This window comes from Drosophila montana, unplaced genomic scaffold (genome assembly GCF_035044405.1).
Source record: "Drosophila montana isolate Dmon_TW-CO22-7 unplaced genomic scaffold, ASM3504440v1 contig_3217_1, whole genome shotgun sequence".
NCBI classification, from domain to species: Eukaryota; Metazoa; Arthropoda; class Insecta; order Diptera; family Drosophilidae; genus Drosophila; species Drosophila montana.
This window is the reverse complement of record NW_026998097.1, coordinates 394850-414025: the sequence shown is the minus strand read 5'-3', so window position 1 is coordinate 414025 and position 19176 is coordinate 394850. Positions and strand designations below refer to the sequence as shown.

At 41.8% G+C, this 19176-nt stretch overlaps 1 protein-coding gene across 1 annotated transcript; it reads right to left on the bottom strand.

Annotated features, from left to right (window-relative positions):
- Positions 1-3662: 3662 nt before the first annotated feature.
- LOC135433321 (larval serum protein 1 gamma chain) lies at positions 3663-15247 on the bottom strand. The gene is made up of 5 exons (XM_064689338.1): positions 15164-15247; positions 11382-11409; positions 5546-5673; positions 4751-5480; positions 3663-4711 (listed from the first exon to the last, which is right to left on the bottom strand). The coding sequence occupies exons 1-5, from the start codon at positions 15245-15247 to the stop codon at positions 3663-3665; spliced, it is 2019 nt and encodes a 672-aa protein (XP_064545408.1).
- Between the last annotated feature and the right edge of the window lie 3929 nt (positions 15248-19176).

Here is a 19176-nt window from a genome sequence, read left to right as displayed (position 1 = left end):
ATATCATTTTTATCATTATAATTATTATTTTTATTATCATTATTGTTATTATTACCATAACATACCCTCAACTTGGATTTGATCATTCTTTGCCTGCTTTAGCACTCTTCTATCACAACTTTTTTATATTTTGCATAGTTCAGTCAAAAGTGCTACTCCATCAGAAGGTATCTGTAAGATTAATTATTTAAATGTAAAACGTAGTTTTTTCTTATTACATTTTTTTTGGCGCAATTCAATTTGGCTTGCAGTTATTGAACCTTCTCACTCGCTGCCTTCTCAGTTGTCCAGGCGTCAGCGCACTCCACTCATCTGCTTAGTCTTTAAGTCCACTCATCGGCGCACTGGAGTTCTGACTGACTTCCTCAAGCACCAATACGTTATCGCCTCTGAAGATCTTGGCTGGCATTGGCTCTTGCCCCTGTCAGACTCTCTGGATGGACGGGGGACGTCTATCAGCAGTGCTCCCAGAGTCCGACTCATTCGACTGGGATGGACGCAGCGGGGCGATGTTTCGATTGTTTTACGATTCGCAACTGTTGTTGTTGTGGTTGTGGTTGTTGTTGTTGTTGTTGTTTTTGCTGCTGCTTTTGCAGTGGCTGTCAATAATGTGTAAGGATAATTTTTATTTTAGTCATAAGGCAAGCTGCAGGCCACTTTTATCGCTGCAATCTGGGGCCGCGTCTTCGTTTGCATGCGAGGCAATTTATTAATTATGCATAAATGCCACAGTCGGTCTGGTCTAAAGAGGGCGGAGGGAGGAATCAATGGCAAGGGGTTCTTACGGCGGAAAGTTCAAAAAGCAATCAACGGCAGCGTCTCGAGTGGCGACAGCCAACAGTTCTCATTTCGCAGTACTCTGTATCTCTGAAGTTCTCGTTCGACTGTACAGTTATATGTGTATATATACACATAATGTACATAAACAGATCTGAACGAGGAGGCGCTGAGTTGAGCGCCTTAAGGCCTTATATTGGCCGCTTTTGGCCAGTTAAGCCTGACAAATACAATTTGACTGCACAGCGCGTTAAATTGATTTACCTAAAATGGAAGTCGAGTCTTTTGTCATTTCATTTCGGAGATTTTTATGTGCGATTTCTTGGCGAATATTCTGCAGAAACAATTTCGCTGGGCCGCTTTTAATTTGCACGCCTCGTCAGAGATCTACATATATAATAGGTTTCTTCTCTTTTTCGATTTTATAGATGCTGCACCATAAATTATACGAAAATGTCTAGTCTGCATCCTCTGTCTGCAAAAGCCGCTGCCAAAAAAATAACAAATTAAAAAAAACCATTGAGTCAAACAATAAACCTAAACTAATGCCGAGTCCCATTCCGTGGGCTGGTGGACAGGCACACACAGGGTCAGAGCTACCCGGTACCAGTTACCATTTACCATTTAAAATTTACCAGCTACCTACCTGCTAGCTGTCTACATTTATCTAAACTGCCCAACGATCCTCAAGCAGCAGTGTACCATGTGTTCTTAAGTGGCTCCGGCTCGGCGTCTACACCCTAACACCATTTTTTTCTCTTTCGTTTTCGTAAAGTTTTAAATTTCTTGGAAATAAAAGCCTGGCCATTAGTTTTCGTCCTTCTTCTTTTCCATCGTATACGCTCGGCTGCCTTTTTATTCTTTCGATACAGGACAGGCAAAATTTTGCAGCTACATATGGAGTACCTAGACGAAAAATCTAAGACGCGTCACGCCTGCATCGTTTTTTTTTCTCTCAATGTACTCTCATTGTGGCATAGGGCATTCTGATTTGTCTATGCACTTTGCAGTCGATGGCAACGGATCTGTTGAGCCTGATAATGAAACGATACTTGCTCGTTTAGAGCAGGGCACCCTCTCAACGGTTGGGCATAATGCCTATCTGTATGATCTATGCGTGAACTATTTATCTATATATATTTTGTGATTTTTCTTCATTGAGCGTATTTACGCTTCGACTTGAGCGTTCTGTTCTCTTCTCCAGTTATCGCTCTCGCGCTTAGCCCCACGTAACCGTCGTTGAGCCGTTCGCATCCGTCCCGCCGTCCAACTGTCGGGTTTTTGGGCTTCACTTGTCCCTCATACGCCTCGTTGTTGTTGCTGTTGTTGTTGTTGTTGTATTTGTTGCTATTGCTGCGATACGAAACCGTGCAGGTGTCCAATATTTTCTTTTATACCGCGTCATTGGGTTGAAGAGAAATACGTACATGCATACATATATATATGTTCATATGTCTACATATCCATACTATATATGTATATGTATAAAAAAACACGAACGGCTATCACCGGCTCGCCGAAGATTAGATACCCTTGAAAGCATTTGGCTTATGATTTTGCAGATATGTATGTGAGGAGACAAGTAAAGGTCGGGACTACGCTGAAAGTATCTTGTATCTTCTCAGACAAATTAATGTCCGGATTGCTCTAGTTCTTTTGATAAAAAAAGTTATTTATACAAGTACTATTATTTCGACCGATCGTTCCTATGGCAGCTATATGATATATTGGTTCGATGTTAATGAAGTGTCGCCATTATGTAAGAAGCATAGAAAAACTAGATATCCTTATAAGCAAACAAGTTGTTAATACAAAAACTTAGTTTTCTACAGATCGTGCCTATGGCAGCTTTGTGATATAGTGACCCGATGTTCATAAGTTTTGCATATATCTAAGGATCATAGTCAAAATTTTATTTGCCAAGTTTGGGCAAGATATCTTGAAAGACAAACAAGATCGTTCCTATGGAAGATATATGTATGATATCCGACAGCAACCGACATACATATGTTCTTCGTGGTCATATTGACTTGGCTTTTGATAAATATTAAGAGAATTTATATATACCTTATGAGAACGCTGATGTCTCCTTCTATGCGTTACATATTCCATGACACTATTATAATGCCCTCTACAAGAGCATAAAAAGCAAAACTAGTTCTAGATTTACAGCCGCAACCCGTCGACTACTTCGGCGTCGTCGTCGTCGTCGACGTCGCAGTTGCCGCCTTCTCCTCCACCTCCCCCCCAAACCGACGTCTCTGAGCGTCGCTTTATTTCGCCCATATTTTCGATTCGATTGCGTATAACAAGTTTAGCTGTTCGGTTCTCGTTCCCTTTCCCGATCCCTCCACGATCCGTTCTTTAACTTTATAAAGTGCTTTGCATCCATGCAACGTTTGCTGTGTGTTTGTCTGTCTGTCTGTCTGTCTATCTGTCGCCCCCTTCCACCCGCCCGCCACACCTTCCTAATGCTTTTTCTCCACTGCGCTTTCTTGTTGTTATTGTTGTTGCTGCTCTTGGATTTTTAATTTTTGTTTTGATTCTTCGTTTTTGTGCTTGTTCTTTTGTGATTTTGATTAATATTTTATACATGTGGCTGGGTTATGGTCCCATGCGGTGACGCGGTCGCGGCCGCAGCCGGAGTGCGGTGCAGTTGGCCGTCCGTCCGGCCCCTCGTCTGTCCCATGTAATTACCCAAATTTGGCGTCACTTGCCGTTAAAGGTTTTTGGGCTTGGAGAAATAGACAACGGTATACTGGACTTAAATTTTATTTATGGACTTGCGTTACGTTACAAAAAAGGCATTAGCTATTGGCTTCTAAGAAGGGCTGGAACCTCGCAGCGAGTTTTCTAATCGACTGGGCCTAATATGAGCCAAACGATCAGTTCTTAACTTCGTTGTAACCCTTGTGTTGCAACTCGACTGCTTGCCAAAAGGTGTGCGGTCCGAGGAGCTCTTGTGGCTCGACAAACCTCTCGAACGGATAACCGTGGGGCAACTCATCCCAGCTGCTGATGCCGTCGCCAAGGTCACAGTACATCTCTTGGCCCTGCCTCGCCTTATAGTTATAGGGCGTGGCCAGTATCAGAAGTCGCATGGTGAGTGGCTTTGCCGTACCGCCTCGGGGCAAGATCAGACGTCTTGGAAAGCCGCAACTTGGCGTGGTTATGTTCAGGGGAAAGTCATATTGTTCCTGTTCCGCCAAGCTCACGTAATGATAGAGCTCTGTAAAGCTAATGTGATCCCCGATTGTGCCTAGAAAGTCCCTTGACTCTCGCCGTATCGTATTATTTCCCTTATAAAGTATCGTTAGAAATGAGTCCAACTGGTAGAAGGGCTCCTCATTGATGGCTCCCCCGGATGTGGTGAGATATGTTCGCAGAATAACTGACTGCGTCCTGTTGCTGTCCAATTGGAAAGTAATCGCAAATGGTTGCTGCTGCAATCGGTGTCTGCGGGCTTGCAGACTGTGTGGCCACATGAAATGCTTCTCAAAGTAAAAGTTTCTCGCATGCAGCACATTGCTAAGATCCACATCAACGGGCTCGTCGAAAGTGACCAGCGGTTCAACTAAAACCTCCTGAATGCTCATACCGATGGGTCTCACGGACTGATGATAGCTCGGTTGAAACCAGGTACGATACGATCGATAGGCATGGATTAATCGATCGGCATATGAGTAAAAGTTGGGTTGCCGCAACATTGTGTGCAGCTCCAAAAGCTGCTGTGGCTGTCCAGCGAATGGCAGCTGTAGTTGACTCAAATCGTATGGAAAGAGCTCCTCCAGACCCAGAAGCCAGTTCTGATCCTTGCGCAGATCGAGCACTGTGCCGTTGGGCAGACGATAGCTTTGCGTAGCAATCGCTTGCTCTACGCCCAGCTCCAGTTTGTGCAGCAAATCTGTGAGATGCTGCCTCATGGCCTCAGTCTCTGGCTGATAGCGTTGACTCTGCCAAGTCAGCCAGTGACCGGCCCCTTGCTCCTGCACGGACAAGCGTTTGTATTCCATTCGCTGTCCGTAGCGTTCCAGTTTGTAGCGTGCCAGTATCTGGCCCAAACGCCAGTACCACCAATCCCGAATTTGCCCAGTTTCCGGATGTTGCTGTTGTAGAGCCACGCCCATGTTGATATAGTACCAATACGCCAACCAGCCGTGGTCTTCGATTAGGTGGCCAAGTTTTTGTTCAGCTACGTTTGTTGCTGTCAAGCTTAAAACCTGCACCTCAGACATTGCATCGGACCACTTGCTCGTACTACCGCGCAGATCTCCTGTTAAGTTTGTGGGCAACAGCCTCTTGGGCAGCACCAGCTGTACGTGACTCTCGTTCCCGCTGCCCATCAGCTGTTGCCTGATCCAATTGATATAGTTAAACTTGCTCGCTTCGCGCACTAACCGCTCACTATGATAGGGCGCCGGCAGCAGCTCATAGATTTTGGGCATTATCAGCACCTGGTAATCCTGTCGCTTGAGCATCGTTTGCATCAGAGCGTGCAGAAAGAGAGCCGGATTCACATGCAGCCGAGCCCAGCATATGTTCTGCCTGAGAGTGCTCCATTCGCGCGTGTTGTAGAAGAAGTGAAAGAGACACAAGGTTTCCCTATAATGCTCCGGCTGCTGTGGATTGTAGTAGACGTCTCTGGGCAATAGACGCCCCGTGCTTAGATATTGATATAACTGTCGCATATGCTCGTTATAGTGCTGCCAAGCAAAGCAAGTTCTATAACTGATCTATTTATTTATTTCGTTATTTACTTATCACTTACCACATATTGACTTTTATCGCTGACAATTTGCTGACCCAATGCAATCCACTGTTCGTGTAGCAGAGGCTCCTGCACATGATGCAGAATCTCCAGCATGAAACGCTGCTTGTTCAGATAATATTGATTGGCTGCCAATGATAAATTTAAAAGCTGTAATATTGACATCTTAACACACTGTAACGTCGTTTGTTTCCCACCTATGTTGCCCGGAAAAATCGCCTCATTGTGGCTCAGCTGGAGCAAAATATTGCTAAGTGATAACAGAAAGGCAAATCTCATGGCACTTGCTTGCGTTTGACAGTCCCAAAATAAACTGAGCTGCGATTTTTGTTGACAAACGACTGGCAAGCCGGACTGCAGCGGACTAATCGCAATGAACTATTGACTTTTCAACGCAGCAGAATCTCTGGAGGGGGCATCCGAGAGTCGTCACGTGAATCCAGGTCCATTTCATGCGATAATTTGGGCCTTATTTTAAATACAAATTTTAATTACTAGACGCAAGGTATTGTAAATATTAATATCATATAGCTGCACTAGAAACAATCGATCGAAAAGTAGGTTCTGGCATTGAAAACTTTTTTCTTTATCAATATATCTTGCCCAAACTCGGCATTTATTTGTCTTACAATGATCCCCATATATATGGCAAATTCTATCAACATCGGGCCACTATATCATATAGCTGCCATACGATCGGTCGGTTGTATAGAAATATATTCTGCTTTCCAAAATATTTTCATCAAACTCAGCATTTTACTATTCTCAGTGTGAAATCTTATTGCATTCTATGAAGTAAAATACAAAACTCGTTGAAGTAAGTCTATCTGTTTTTATACCTCTGTTATACCTCTGTTAACCGTGGCTTACCTTCGATATAGGCTTTCCATCTAGCTGATTAACCTAAAGCTAAAAAAGAAGCTTACGGATAATGGAGGTGAATCAGGGTTAATGTATAAACAAAATGATCAGCATAACGTTTAAGAAATGTTTCTACTCCACTGATTTCAGGATAATCGATATTATGGAATGCTTATGCTTATGTTTATAGAGCTTTTGAATCTCTGTTCAGTTAGTTTATACTTCTTAGTATAGCTATCATAAGAGCAAGGTAAAGAAAACTTTCACTGAAAAGTTATTAAATAGTTGTCTTGTAATTGTGTAGTTTGATAATCTTAATAATCGTACAGTTCCCACGCTTTACGCTGATCTGTGGGCATAAGCCGGCAGCCACTGTACTGTCAACATCGCGAATTTCTGCAACAGACATTGCCATTTGTTTATTAGTCATCAAGAGTGGAAATGAAATGTGAAAACATTTTTGTTATGATTTTTATTTTATTATTTTCACTGTGCTGCTGCTGTTAACTACCTCGGATTGTCTCCACATCCGCCGCCGCCGCCTCCTGCTGCTGTTGCTGCACTGCTCCCGCGGATCACTCATGTTGCTGCCTCACAAATGTGCGCACATTAATGGCCAGCTCAGCTGGGCTGAACTCCAGTGGATAGCGGAAGAAAGGGGCAAATTATAATGCGAAAAATGTTAATTACAGTCACTTGGCAGTCGGCTCGACTTGGCTGGGCCCAGATATGGGCATTGTGTCTGGGCCTTTTGTAACGCAAAATTGGCGTATTAATGTAAAACGGCGGCCAGGCGTAACGGATAATAGGAACCCGTCCGATGCGTCGAGCAAATTAACGGTCACTTACGAATATATATATGTACGTGTATATATTATTACACATGTACTGGGGCTCTTTGTTTGGTCTTCTTCTTTTTCTGCTGCCTGATAGGTGACATAGTCGTATGACAAGCGCTTTGCTTGGATAAGCCTAATGACTCGGAACTGTCAATGTAGAATTGCCTAATAGGATGCACAAAAGAAAATGTTTAATATTATTGTTCACCCTCTTTACTTTTCACTTCTTTGTTTTTTAATTGATTCTTATTAATTTTTTCAAATTTTAATGTTAACCAATTACATAAACAAATATAGAAACTGACAATTGCTGTTAGATTTGAACCGGCGGCTTTACTTTTCATAGTTCTACGCTTAGACAGCTAAGCCACACAGGCTCATAAAAGGAAGCTACAGTTTGTTTTTAATTGATTCTTATTGATTTTTCTTATATCAATAAAATCAAATTAAATAGCAAAAATATAAAAATTGACAATTGCTGTTGGATTTGAACCGGCCAGTTCACTTTTCTTAGTTCGACGATTGGACACCTCCGCCAGGCTGGAGTCTGGAAAGCACAATTGTATGGCTGTGTTTTTTTGAAGGTTTTCGTATAGGCTTATAGTTATCCCTCACTTGCTGGCCCTCGTTTCCCCCGTCTTAGTGCTCACCTTCAAACCAAAGGAAAACTTTAGTATAAAGTGCAGCTTCGTAGCTCTGACGGCTTGGTCTGTGCGTTGTTCGTATGACAAGCGCTTTGCTAGGGTAAACTTAATGGCTCGGAACCGAATCACCTAATAGGTTGGACAATGGGAAAACTCCTTATTGATATTCGGCTGTGCTTAAAAAACAATTTTCGCTTTGACTCATGACAAAGAGCCCAACAAGCTCGTTAACTCAAAAGACCGTTACGGCTGAGACCAAATGCAGCCTCATGAAAACTGATTACAAAATGTTGCCCCCCCTGCCTGTGCCCCTTTTTTAGTTAAGAACAAATCCCTTCCATTGGCCGTGGCCAAGTGTTAACTAAACGTGACAAAAGTCATGGCAAATGTTGTCTAATCATCGCAGAGGGCCTGCGCCATGTGCGCAACATGAATATAAAGTGGATGAGGCTGATGACAAGAGACAAACGCTCTCTGTTCTGCCCATAACTGATCGCACAATGATTGCAAATGCAACAGCAGCAACAACAACAACAAAAATCTGGAATTATACAAAGAACTTGCATTTATCGAGCGCCGCACGTGCAAAGGGCCAGGCAAATGATTTTGCATTTTTTTCCAGTTGTTTTTTTCTTTTCTAAAGAGCCAGCGCCTGGGTCTCCGGAACTCTTGTCTTCGATCACGAGTACTTTGCATAGTATTAGCGCTGAACTCTGTTTGGCTGCAGCGAGAGGAGGCAGAGAGGGGCCAGTGACAATCTTATCACATAATTTCCATAGTTTTGCAATCATCAAAAACGCATAAATCGTTTTTTGTCTCAAACCCTCGAGGCGTGCCGCGCTCGGGTTCCTCTAATGTCATCATTGGGCGCACTTTTTATTTTTGTTCCTGGCGCAGAAGCTTATAAAATGCAAATTACTATTCAATAGGCCTTTTTTTTCTGGCCAGTATAGAACTGGCTTACCCCTTCGACCGTCGATCGGCGACTTTTTCTCACCTTGTCGCGCCTCCCTTTGTCATCGCTTGATTGCCCCCTTTTAGCGCATTAGAATTGTATTTAAAAAGTCATTATCAGTCCCCTTGGCGAGTGTGTGGCACATTAATCATTTGCGCCTTTGTCAACGTTTTTATTTATTTTTATATAGCTATGCATATATATTATTTTTTGTTAATACAAAAGCATAAGAGAACATATAAATTGTGTCTTGACAATGTTGATTTTACTAAAAAATGAATTATATAGTACAGTGAACGCTCGTTAATTGGAAAGATATGAGATAATCTCAGTCATAACAAATTATCATTAGAACCTCTATCTTAATTTTTAATTTTTCAGTATTATTGCTTTTTCTTTTGTAAATAATTTTTGTTTTAATGCTTTTTGTATTTTTTATTAGCAAATTATATATAAATATATATTTATCTTTTTTTATTTAATAAATGGCTTGTATGTTTGCTTTTGGCTTATGCGCTACTTGTGTATCTTTGGATAAAAATGTATGGGATTATCAATAGAACACTCTCTTCGTAATACAACAACAAATAATTGCGTTCATAATTAAATGAATTGTTTTAAAAAGTCTGATAATATATTCAAGCACAAGAGTGACATTTTTGAGCTGAGAATTATTATTATTATTTTTATCATAATCATTATTTTTATAATTATCATTATTATTATAATTATCAATTTTATTATTATTATGATAACTTTATTATTATTATTATAATTATTATTATTATTATTATTATAATTATTATTATTATTATTATATTATTATTTTTATCATAATCATTATTTTTATAATTATCATTATTATTATAATTATCAATTTTATTATTATTATGATAACTTTATTATTATTATTATTATAATTATTATTATTATTATTATTAATTTTGATATTATTAGTATAATTATCATTATTATTATTATTATTATAATCATTATCAATTTCATTAGCACTATCACTATCATTATTATTATTAGCACATCAATGTGCAAAGCCTAAAAAGCAATTGCGCATGGCAGACTTTCTGTCTGAAAATAAATAAATTTTATTAAACAATCGATTTACACAAGCATGAACTTTGTAAATTATTAAATTTTGAAAATTATAAATACCGCTGGAGCCTAAGCTAAGCTTATTAACGAGTGTTCACTGTACAAAACTTTATTTTATGATGAAAATGTATGTCGCAGAAAATGTTTATTTGAGAGTTCAAGCAGTTTGGGAAATCACAATATCAGAGTTTGATTTAATATCAAAAAAATGTAGACAGTAATTATTCAAAACCAAATAATCTTGAATACAATTTTAAAAAATGTAAAAAAAAAAATATATATATATATACATATAAGTTGCATTGCAATCCATCATTGAAAATTAGCAAGCAATTTTCCACGTGGTGGCTTTTTCAAATACTTTGTTGGCAAGATATTGTCTGTTGGCTAAGATATTGTCTGCCTACTGCCATGCTCCGGCATCTAGTTTCCCCAGCTGCTGAGCTCAGTTACTCACATTTCTCATCGATGCTCAGACAACATGGTCAGAGCCAATGCTCGTGTCCAAAGAGTCGCGTTCTTGAAATGGCTAAGGTCTGACGCATAGGCCCCAACGGACAGTCAGTGGTGCATACTTTCGCATACCCCAAACGAGCAGCCAATGCGACCGACAGCCGGTGGCGAAATGTAACCAAAATGAATCATCGATGAAGTCGCAAGTTTTTAGGCAGCCGCAGAGCCGTTCCAGCGGCCTGGGTGGCGATTGGTAGTCGCTCTGCCCGCGTTTAATAAGCCATGCGACACACACCGAAAATTGGGTCAAGTGAGATAAATGCATAAACACCATATTTAAAAAAAAAAAAACCAGAAGGTGGGGAGAAAAAAAGCAAAAAAGCACAGCACACAAAGAAAGAAAATTTTTGCTGCCCGTCTGAGCCTCGGAAATTTAATACAAACAGTTGCTCAAAGTTGGCCGGGAACAATGGATGGGCTTTCATGCGAACTGTCAACTTGTCACGACAATTAAGCAACCCGATGACTATCTGGCTATCTATCGTTAAATGTCTTTTCCCCCATGGCCCAGTCGCTGTCAGTCTTCAACTTTGACGCCCACGCGCGCAGGCATTAAACAAATTAAAGTGGAGAATTATTGAAATATGATATTGAAAGACGACAGAACCGAATCTGATTTCTGGACAGGTAGCCCGACCCAATTCGCTTTGCACTTGCGTGTCACTTGATTAAACAGCGTTGAATTTGTTGGATCCCAAGTCCCCAACATTTCCTCACACATCAAATTGTTTGCCGTGGGGCCGCACTGTCACCTTACAAAGAATCAAAAGTTAAAGCTCTTCTTCACCCAAAGTTCTCAACGTTCTGTTCACCAATATTTGTTTACCATTTAGTTTATTATGCTGCGTACGCCGCGGCTCTGTGTTTTGTTTGATTGCCCTTATTGGGGGCCTCCTCGGAGTTCGGAGTACTACATAATTTCCAATTCGAGTTATGATTATTCTGTTTATGTTGGGAAAGTCAAATAACGGACACTATGCTGCACGCCAAGGGGCATTACGTATACACAATTTGTCGTGCATAATTTCGGATTGATGAGTTTTCAATCAGCCTGTACGATGGGTTTATTGATCTTATTCTTTATGCAGGTGTTGGGAAAATTGATATTACACCAAATGCTTAACAAATATTATACACAAAATTTCTTTGTCAATGCCTGGGAACAAATCTCAAGTTCTGTAATACCTATAAATTAATGACCATTATGCCCTTAATTTATGCAGCCTATTAGATGCGAGGTGCCGAAATTAAGTAAAACATGAGCATGGCACATTTCAGAGCAGGCCAAACACGTCAAATAAGTGTCAGATGCATAATAAACTAATGTTAAGAAGCCGACACTTATCTTAAAGGTAGTTTAAAGTGAAGGAGGAGAGAGAGGAAAAAGTTATGCTAGGGGTAAAAATGTGTCAATCAAGCTACAAAATGTTTTGAGCTGCTTATAATTCTCAAGTGGTTATAGCCTCGGGTTAGTAACAACGACTTGCAAATCTTTTGGCGTTAGCAATGTCTGTTGATGATAGATCGAGGCTTCTTGAAATAGCTATACAGACAATCTGATCAATCTAACTCCAAATGTAGTTAAACCATTCAACTTTATCTAGCTTTAGTATAATTCGTCCCTTTCTATCTACCAGATCCAGCAAAAATATATGTTTTCAATTTCAATTGCAAATCCTATAAAGTAAAAATAACATAATAATAAATCAGCCAATAATTGGTAGTAATAGGAGCTGTCTACGAATATGTATTAGGGGCCTACCTAAGATATCAGATATTCATATACGATCTGTTGATAAAGGGGCATTTATTACCAGCTTCGATACAGTATTCATTCCAAGTCGTATTATACAAATTGCGCGCTGAAAGCGTCAAATCATCGCGAGGATTAAGCGCCGTACAGTTCCCCGAGTTTCAGTCCAAGACTCTCCCGCTTCCATCTTTAAAGGCAGCTTCGATTCATTAGCTGCCATGTCAACGGCAGAAAAGTTCTCAGGGCAGAGAACTGGAAAGAAGATCACATTTTGTGTTGCGTCATTTTTTTGGTTAGCTGGTTGACAAATTTCGTTGCATTTCCTTATTTTTGATTCTTTATCAAATGTGATATTTGCCGCGTCATGGCAGGGCTTATGGCCAACCGAATCAAGCATTGATAAATGATCGCGTACAGAAGTCGTTCTGGATCCATTAGGCCGCTTCTTATGTAAATCTAGCTGCTGTGCGATTCTAATGAGCCAGGCAAAGAAAGGCACAATCAATGCAATTGTCAAGGGCTCCGGCTCAAGGCCTGCTTAGAAGTCCGCGAGCAGCGCGTGTCGTAGCGGAAGTGAGGCTCTGCCTCTGGGGGCAGCAAAGCCCGTGTCTGCCCATTAGCCGGAGCTCTTCCAGTGAAAAGAGGGGCCCGCAAAAAGTGTTAATGGCTACATTTTAATGAAAGACAGTGCAGGTGCGGCGCTTGGGCGGTCCCTTCATGCATTAGACATTCCGTTAGCTGCGCGGCCGCCTGATGTCAGCAGCCAAGAATAAACAAGCGGCAGCGGCAGTCGCAGCGCGTGCCAAAGCCAAAGTCTCCCCGATGTCTGCCAGCGCTGAGGAGAGCCAAAAATAAATATGCCAATTTCCAGATACGAGACGAGTTGAGCTCCAGCAGCAGATCCCTTCGCCAGTTGAGCAAAATTCCATTGCGCACCCATTTAGTTTATAAATAAAACTGCCGCTTCACTGTCAAAGTTGACAATTTATTTTTAATCAACAATGTGCCAGCAAGCCGGGCGCGTTCCGCTCGCCCGCTCACTCACTCGCTCGCCTTATCGCGCAAATGTATCTCACAGATACAATCGCCAGAGCTCACGCTATGCGCGAGCTACTCGCATCTGACAACTGCTACTTGCACACACACACCGTTTTTGCCATTTATGAAACACTAAATGCATGTCGCGTACGCTGTCCAGGCTTATAAATACCAGCTATGTTCTTTGCAAGTGTATTCCAGTCGAGGTTCTATGATTAGTCGCGAGTTACGGGTGTAATACATAGAGTGCCATGCAAATTAGCTGCATAATTATTCACGTAATGTTGTTAAACTGATTGCGACTTAATTTTTATAATGCTTATAATTTAAATAATGCTTATCATCCAGCCTTTAACATTTTCAGAAGACTCATAAGGCTTAATATTGAATATGCAAATGCTTTTTCTCTTTGTGTGCTCTTTTTTATGTATCTAAATATTTAAAGAGTATAGTTTAACCCTATACTACATACTTATATGTGCATTTTTGTATGTATGTATTTATGCATATTTACATTTATATATGTGTCTATGATGTTTTAGACCAAAGTCAGTGCAGTTTTGCTTTCTGCTGCGCTGCAAATTAAAAAGAAAAACTATTTTTAAATATCGCCTTACTATGCGATTCTCATGAATTGACGCAAGCCCTGACCAGTTTTGTGGGCAATCTAAAATACTTGATTCTTGAATGAATTTCCGCTTGTGTATATATTTATGTTATTTTAAATTTATATATTCACATAATAATCGAATTGTGATAAAAGTATATATAACTATTCCATCTTGTGGCTTATACGTTTATCAGCAGTTGCAGACATTTTATCATTGCTTTGCAGATGCATAGTACGCACCAAATAGACAGTCAACGTTTGTATCCTCCAGCAACAACAACAACAACATCAATTAATAAGAAATAAAACCCGGAAAAACAATTTTTAAATACTAATTATAGGGGTTTCTCCAGCAGCAGCAGCAGCAACAGCAGAAACAGCAACAGATGCCTGGATACAGATACTAATACAGCTATAGATACAGATACAAATGGTGCTGGGCCACGAGCAGCAGAGTGACTGAATCCGCAATGCAACTGCATTTATCACTCAAAACAGAAAACATTGGCAGAAAAACAAAAAGAAGAGTGAGAGCTGATTTTTTGTTGCTGCTGCTACCTTAATCGAAATGTATCTGCGAAGTCTTCCTTTTTAGCCAAAGATACTACGAAAAAAAGCAGCGCCTGCAGTTATTAGAATTGTATGGTAAAAGTTGTATAGAATGCCTATTGCAGCTTCCGCTGCACCAACTGCTGTGGCAGTTACTGCAACTCGCATTTGTTGCTGCTGCAGCCGCACGTTGATTTCCCCCCGAGGGCAATTACCAGCTCCATGTGCCAGCAGCTCCTGCTGCTCCAGCTCCAGCTACAGCTAGAGCTCCGGCCAGCAGTCCGCAGTCCGCACTCTTTGCAATTTATAATTGTAGCCCCGAATCTCAAGTTGGATGCAGCCTACACCCAACCTGCTACTGGTTGCCAGCCGTCGCCAGCCCCTACCCTCTACCCTACCCGAGGGGGAGAGGGGACAGTTGTTTAGATTTATCATTTCAGCTGGCAAAGCATCTAGATATAATAATTTTGCGTTTTCTGCCGTGTCAGTGGCGTGCTGTTGCCTCTCGTATCTTATGGATACTTTTTACGCTTTCATGCTAATTTGCGTGTGTGTGTGTGTATGTGTGTGTACAGCACACTCGCTCAACAGAGCAGAGCCTCGTTGAGTTTGAGATTTGTGGCATGCAACACGCGCCACAAATTAGAAAAAATAAGTGCCTACCGAGCGGTACGAACAGGGCTGTGGCAGGGGGGTGGGCGACGACTGCTGCGTATTAATTGGAATTACTGTAATTGCTGACAAACTGGCCGAGGTGTGAGTCGGTCCACTTGCTGCTGCAGCTTCTGCTTCTGCTGCTGCTTCTTCTTCTTCTTCCAGCCACTGGGCATCCAGCTGGGCAGCGCCTGTCAATGGGTAGGCGGCTGCCTGCCACTGCTCTTAGTATCTTATCAGCGTGCTTCTCAGCTCATCAAGCGGCATGATTGTCTCTCTTTCTTGGGTTTCTAGCGAAATCGTTGCAACGAAAGCGAAACTTGAAGCCGCCCCACGTCCACGTCCTCTATGCTCCAATAAATCTTGACCTCAAAGACTGGCGACTGGGATCAAAGCATATGCTACCGCTTAAAGACTCTGGAGCAAACGCTGCGCTTGGCCAATTTACTATATCTCTGGGTCAAATGAGCAAAACTGAGCCTTCTCACAGTGAAGCTATCAACTTTCATTACAAGCTGACCTGAAAATAATTGCGTATATTCGCATTTACTTTCAAGACAATTCTCAATGCACTTTAATGCATGCCAGTATATCTATCTGTATATAGAGTTTGTCCTGAACAACTGAAACTTTCTTTCGGATCAAAACGGGGAAAATTATGAAAAACGTTATAAACATAAGACGACTTTGCTCCCTGGGAGTTGAACCAGCAAAAGTAAAATCGGTGGTTCGAATCAAGAAGCATTTTTCAATACTTCAATATTTTATGTATAATTTGCTATACATTCTCAACAATCGAACCAAAACCAATGCATCCCACATGGCAGCCCCTCGCCGCCTGGCCCAAATCGAACGAACCAATTTTAATATGAGTTCGCACTGGCTGCCCCGCCAGCTGCGCAGCCCTCGCCCTCTTGCAAGCTCAGGCATATAATTTGGTTGACGCGCAGAATAAATGATAAATGCAATCATTATAAAAAGCACGGCAACAACCTACAACAACAACAACAGCAACAAGTTGGCTAAAATCCAAAAAATAAAAATAAAAGAGAAGACAAACCTAAAACTTGGCGAACACGAACGTATGATTAAAACTTTGCTGCGCCTCGCAGCCCGCAGTTTGAGGCGTTGATGCAACAGTCAAGATCGAGAACTAGCTGGCCGGTCAGCCGGGTTTCAGGTCTCAGCTTCCAGTTCCCAGCTTCCAGGTCCCTGTTGTCCAGCTCTCGATGCGTGTGCCCGAGTCTCGCCCCTGACACGCCCCCTTCCCCCCACCCTGCGCAGGCGATCGTGATACGCAGGCTGCTCGCACCGAGGAGCCTGCCAGAGCTCTTGGGCTAACACAAATGTTTTATGGCCGGGCGAAGCATAATTTGTTAGCCTGCTCGAGCAGTTGGCCTGGACGGAGGCAGTGTATCTCTGTGGAGGATGTGCTCGCCTGTCCGCCTTCTCTCAATGTAGCTTTCGTTTTTTTTTGTTTTTTTGCTTTTATTTTTTTTGGCTGCTGCACAGAAGCTGCTCGCTGGCTTCGATTGCGTATAATTTCAGCTGTAGCTGGTGCCTGCTTTCTGGTTTATTTTTCATGCCATCATTTGCCTGCGGGGCATAATTTTTGATGAGCTTTTGTCTGCTTTTCTGGAACAAACGATGCTGTACCCGAGAACTTGAAGGGTCGCACAGTTTTAGAAAACTTAATGCCAGCGCGATCGATCTAAATGTTCAAACCTCAGTTGACGATGTCATTTAAATAATTATATAAAATGGTATATTAGTGTATCCAGAATAAGCCCCACTTTTCTTTTTGCTACCGATCGCAGGGCATGGGCTGTGTTTTAAAGGCCTGCCCTCTACACGCCCATGCATACGAAGTATCATCAAAATATATGCTACACATTTTCACTTTATGAAGTTCTCCTCGCTGATTGTACCGGCAACGGCAGCGGCAGCGGCAGCCCCTCCCCTTAGCCCAGCAGCTGAGGCCCCATCAGCAGCGGTTGCCCCAGGTCTCAAGCCGAGCTCAGCATGCATATTTTATTGGCAAAAGGCTCGAGGGCAGGCCAGGCTTCAAGTGGGGACTGGCTCCGAGACTGGGACCGGGACTGGGACTGGGACTGGGACTGGGACTGGGCTTAGGCCTGGAACTGGGACTGTGCTCAACTGTGGGCAGTCTGTCAGGCAGTCAGCAGGGTCGCCGCTGATGAACGTCAGTCGACGACGTGTTTCGTGTCTGGCATCTTAAAGATACTTTTTTTTTGTAATTTTTATTTTTTTTTTTGGTTCGGTTCGACTCTTTTTCGCTACACGCGGTTCGACGTTTGCTGCGCTGTATTTTATGCTCATTTAATCTCGCTGCGCGTTTTTTAACACATTTACGGCCGAGCCGAGTGGAGTGGAGCGGGGCGGGGCGGGGAGGGGTGGCTACAACTACAACCACATCATCGATTATGTTGATCTTTTTCTGTCTGTGGGTTGCTCCGGCGACCGATTTTTTAACTGCGCACTTTTCAGTGCCAGTGCCAGTGCCAGTGCCAGCTCCGAGCCCGGACCGAGGACCGAAGACCGAGCGGCAGACAATGGCCGGAGTCGAGCGGCGACTCGCCAGCTCAGCTACCTGTCTTACACAAAATAAACGCACGTCCCGTTCCCCAGCCGCGACCCCTTGGCCGGACTCTGTTCTTGGCAGTTGCCCAGTTTCTTAGCCAGTTTCAGTTTTATTTTTTCTTCTACCATTTTGAATGTTTTCTTTACTCTGTCTTTGTAACATAGTTTTTGTTTTTTTTTCTCATTCGATTGTCCGTCCGTCCCACTGTCCGTCCGTCCATCCATCTGTTGGCCTGTTTGTATTTGTGTGCGCTGCGTGAAGTTTGCGGATCGGCCGGGGGAGGGGGGCGTCCAGCTTGAAACCCTTTGGGCGCTCATTGTCAGCTCAGGTTTGTTGTTTTTTGAGACCAGATAAAAAATAAATAATAAAGAAAAAAAGAGCAGCAAACCAACTGCGGCGACGAGATATATGATTTCTTATTGTAAATCATGACATTTTGTTGCTTTTGACTTGGCTGCTTGTCCGGCTACTGTTTCAATGTTACGTTTGATTTGCTACACCGCGGCGGGGCACGGTGGTGGGGCACGGACGAGACGAAGGGGCGGACAGACAGACAGTCGGACAGTCGAACAGCCTTAAGCCCATGTGAATTTTACATCTTTGAAACGTTTAAGCTAACGAGAAGTCATCGGTCTTTAAATGCAGAAATTAAATAAATATTTTTCAATACTTTTGGTATGATATTGAACCCAATTCCTTTGGGTGGGAAAATGTAAATTTACTTGTATCACCCGCGTTTTAAAAAAATATTAGATGAAAAATAATATGTTAACTTATAATCATTTATAAAATTAATAAATCCGTGCTATGATTTAGAGAACAGAATGGTGCCCACCCCAAGGTAGGAAATTGCGCGGAAAACTTTAGGAACATTTTACAAATTTTCCACAGTTGGAAAATGAGTGGAAATGTTTTGTTGAAAATTTAAAGATAAAAACTTGGCCTGCAAAAGGCCCGTCAGTATGTTATCTTATACAAAACGCACTGAAAAGTCAGTGTCAATATAAGTGGGAAATAATGTATGTGTGCGTATGAGTCTGCCTGTGTATGTATGTATATATGTATCATGAACTTATATTCTTTTACCAAATTCAGACTCAATTTGCTTTTCGGTGCGTTGCGACAGTAATATAAACGTATTTTTAAATTATGTTCTTCTATGCGATTCTCATGAATTCGAGTGTGTCTTGCTGCCCTTCATGATTTGGTAGTAAGTACACTAATAGATTTTATGTCTCCTGATACTCTTGCGGTAATCTACACTCTTCCATTTTGTATAAATGTGAATCTCTATCTCCCTCTCTCTCCCTCTCTCTATCATTATATTTAGTCCTGCTCTTACTTTAATTTTTTTTTCAGGGATAGGTCTTGAAAGTTATGCCACCCCACTACCTAATAGATCCTTAGTAAAAGTTTTAAAAATATATTTATAGATATAATATATTTTAAGCAACTTTAGATGAAGTGCGTGATATCCTAGCATGGACTATCTCTTGGTAATCT

Coding starts and splice junctions, on each gene's coding strand:
- LOC135433321 (XM_064689338.1), bottom strand. CDS start 15,247: ATGCCCAGTGGCTGGAAGAAGAAGAAGAAGCAGCAGCAGAAGCAGAAG. Junction 11,410..15,163: donor ACCGACTCACACCTCGGCCA/GTTTGTCAGCAA, acceptor CAACATAAACAG/AATAATCATAACTCGAATTG. Junction 4,712..4,750: donor CGTGCAGGAGCAAGGGGCCG/GTCACTGGCTGA, acceptor GCTATCAGCCAG/AGACTGAGGCCATGAGGCAG.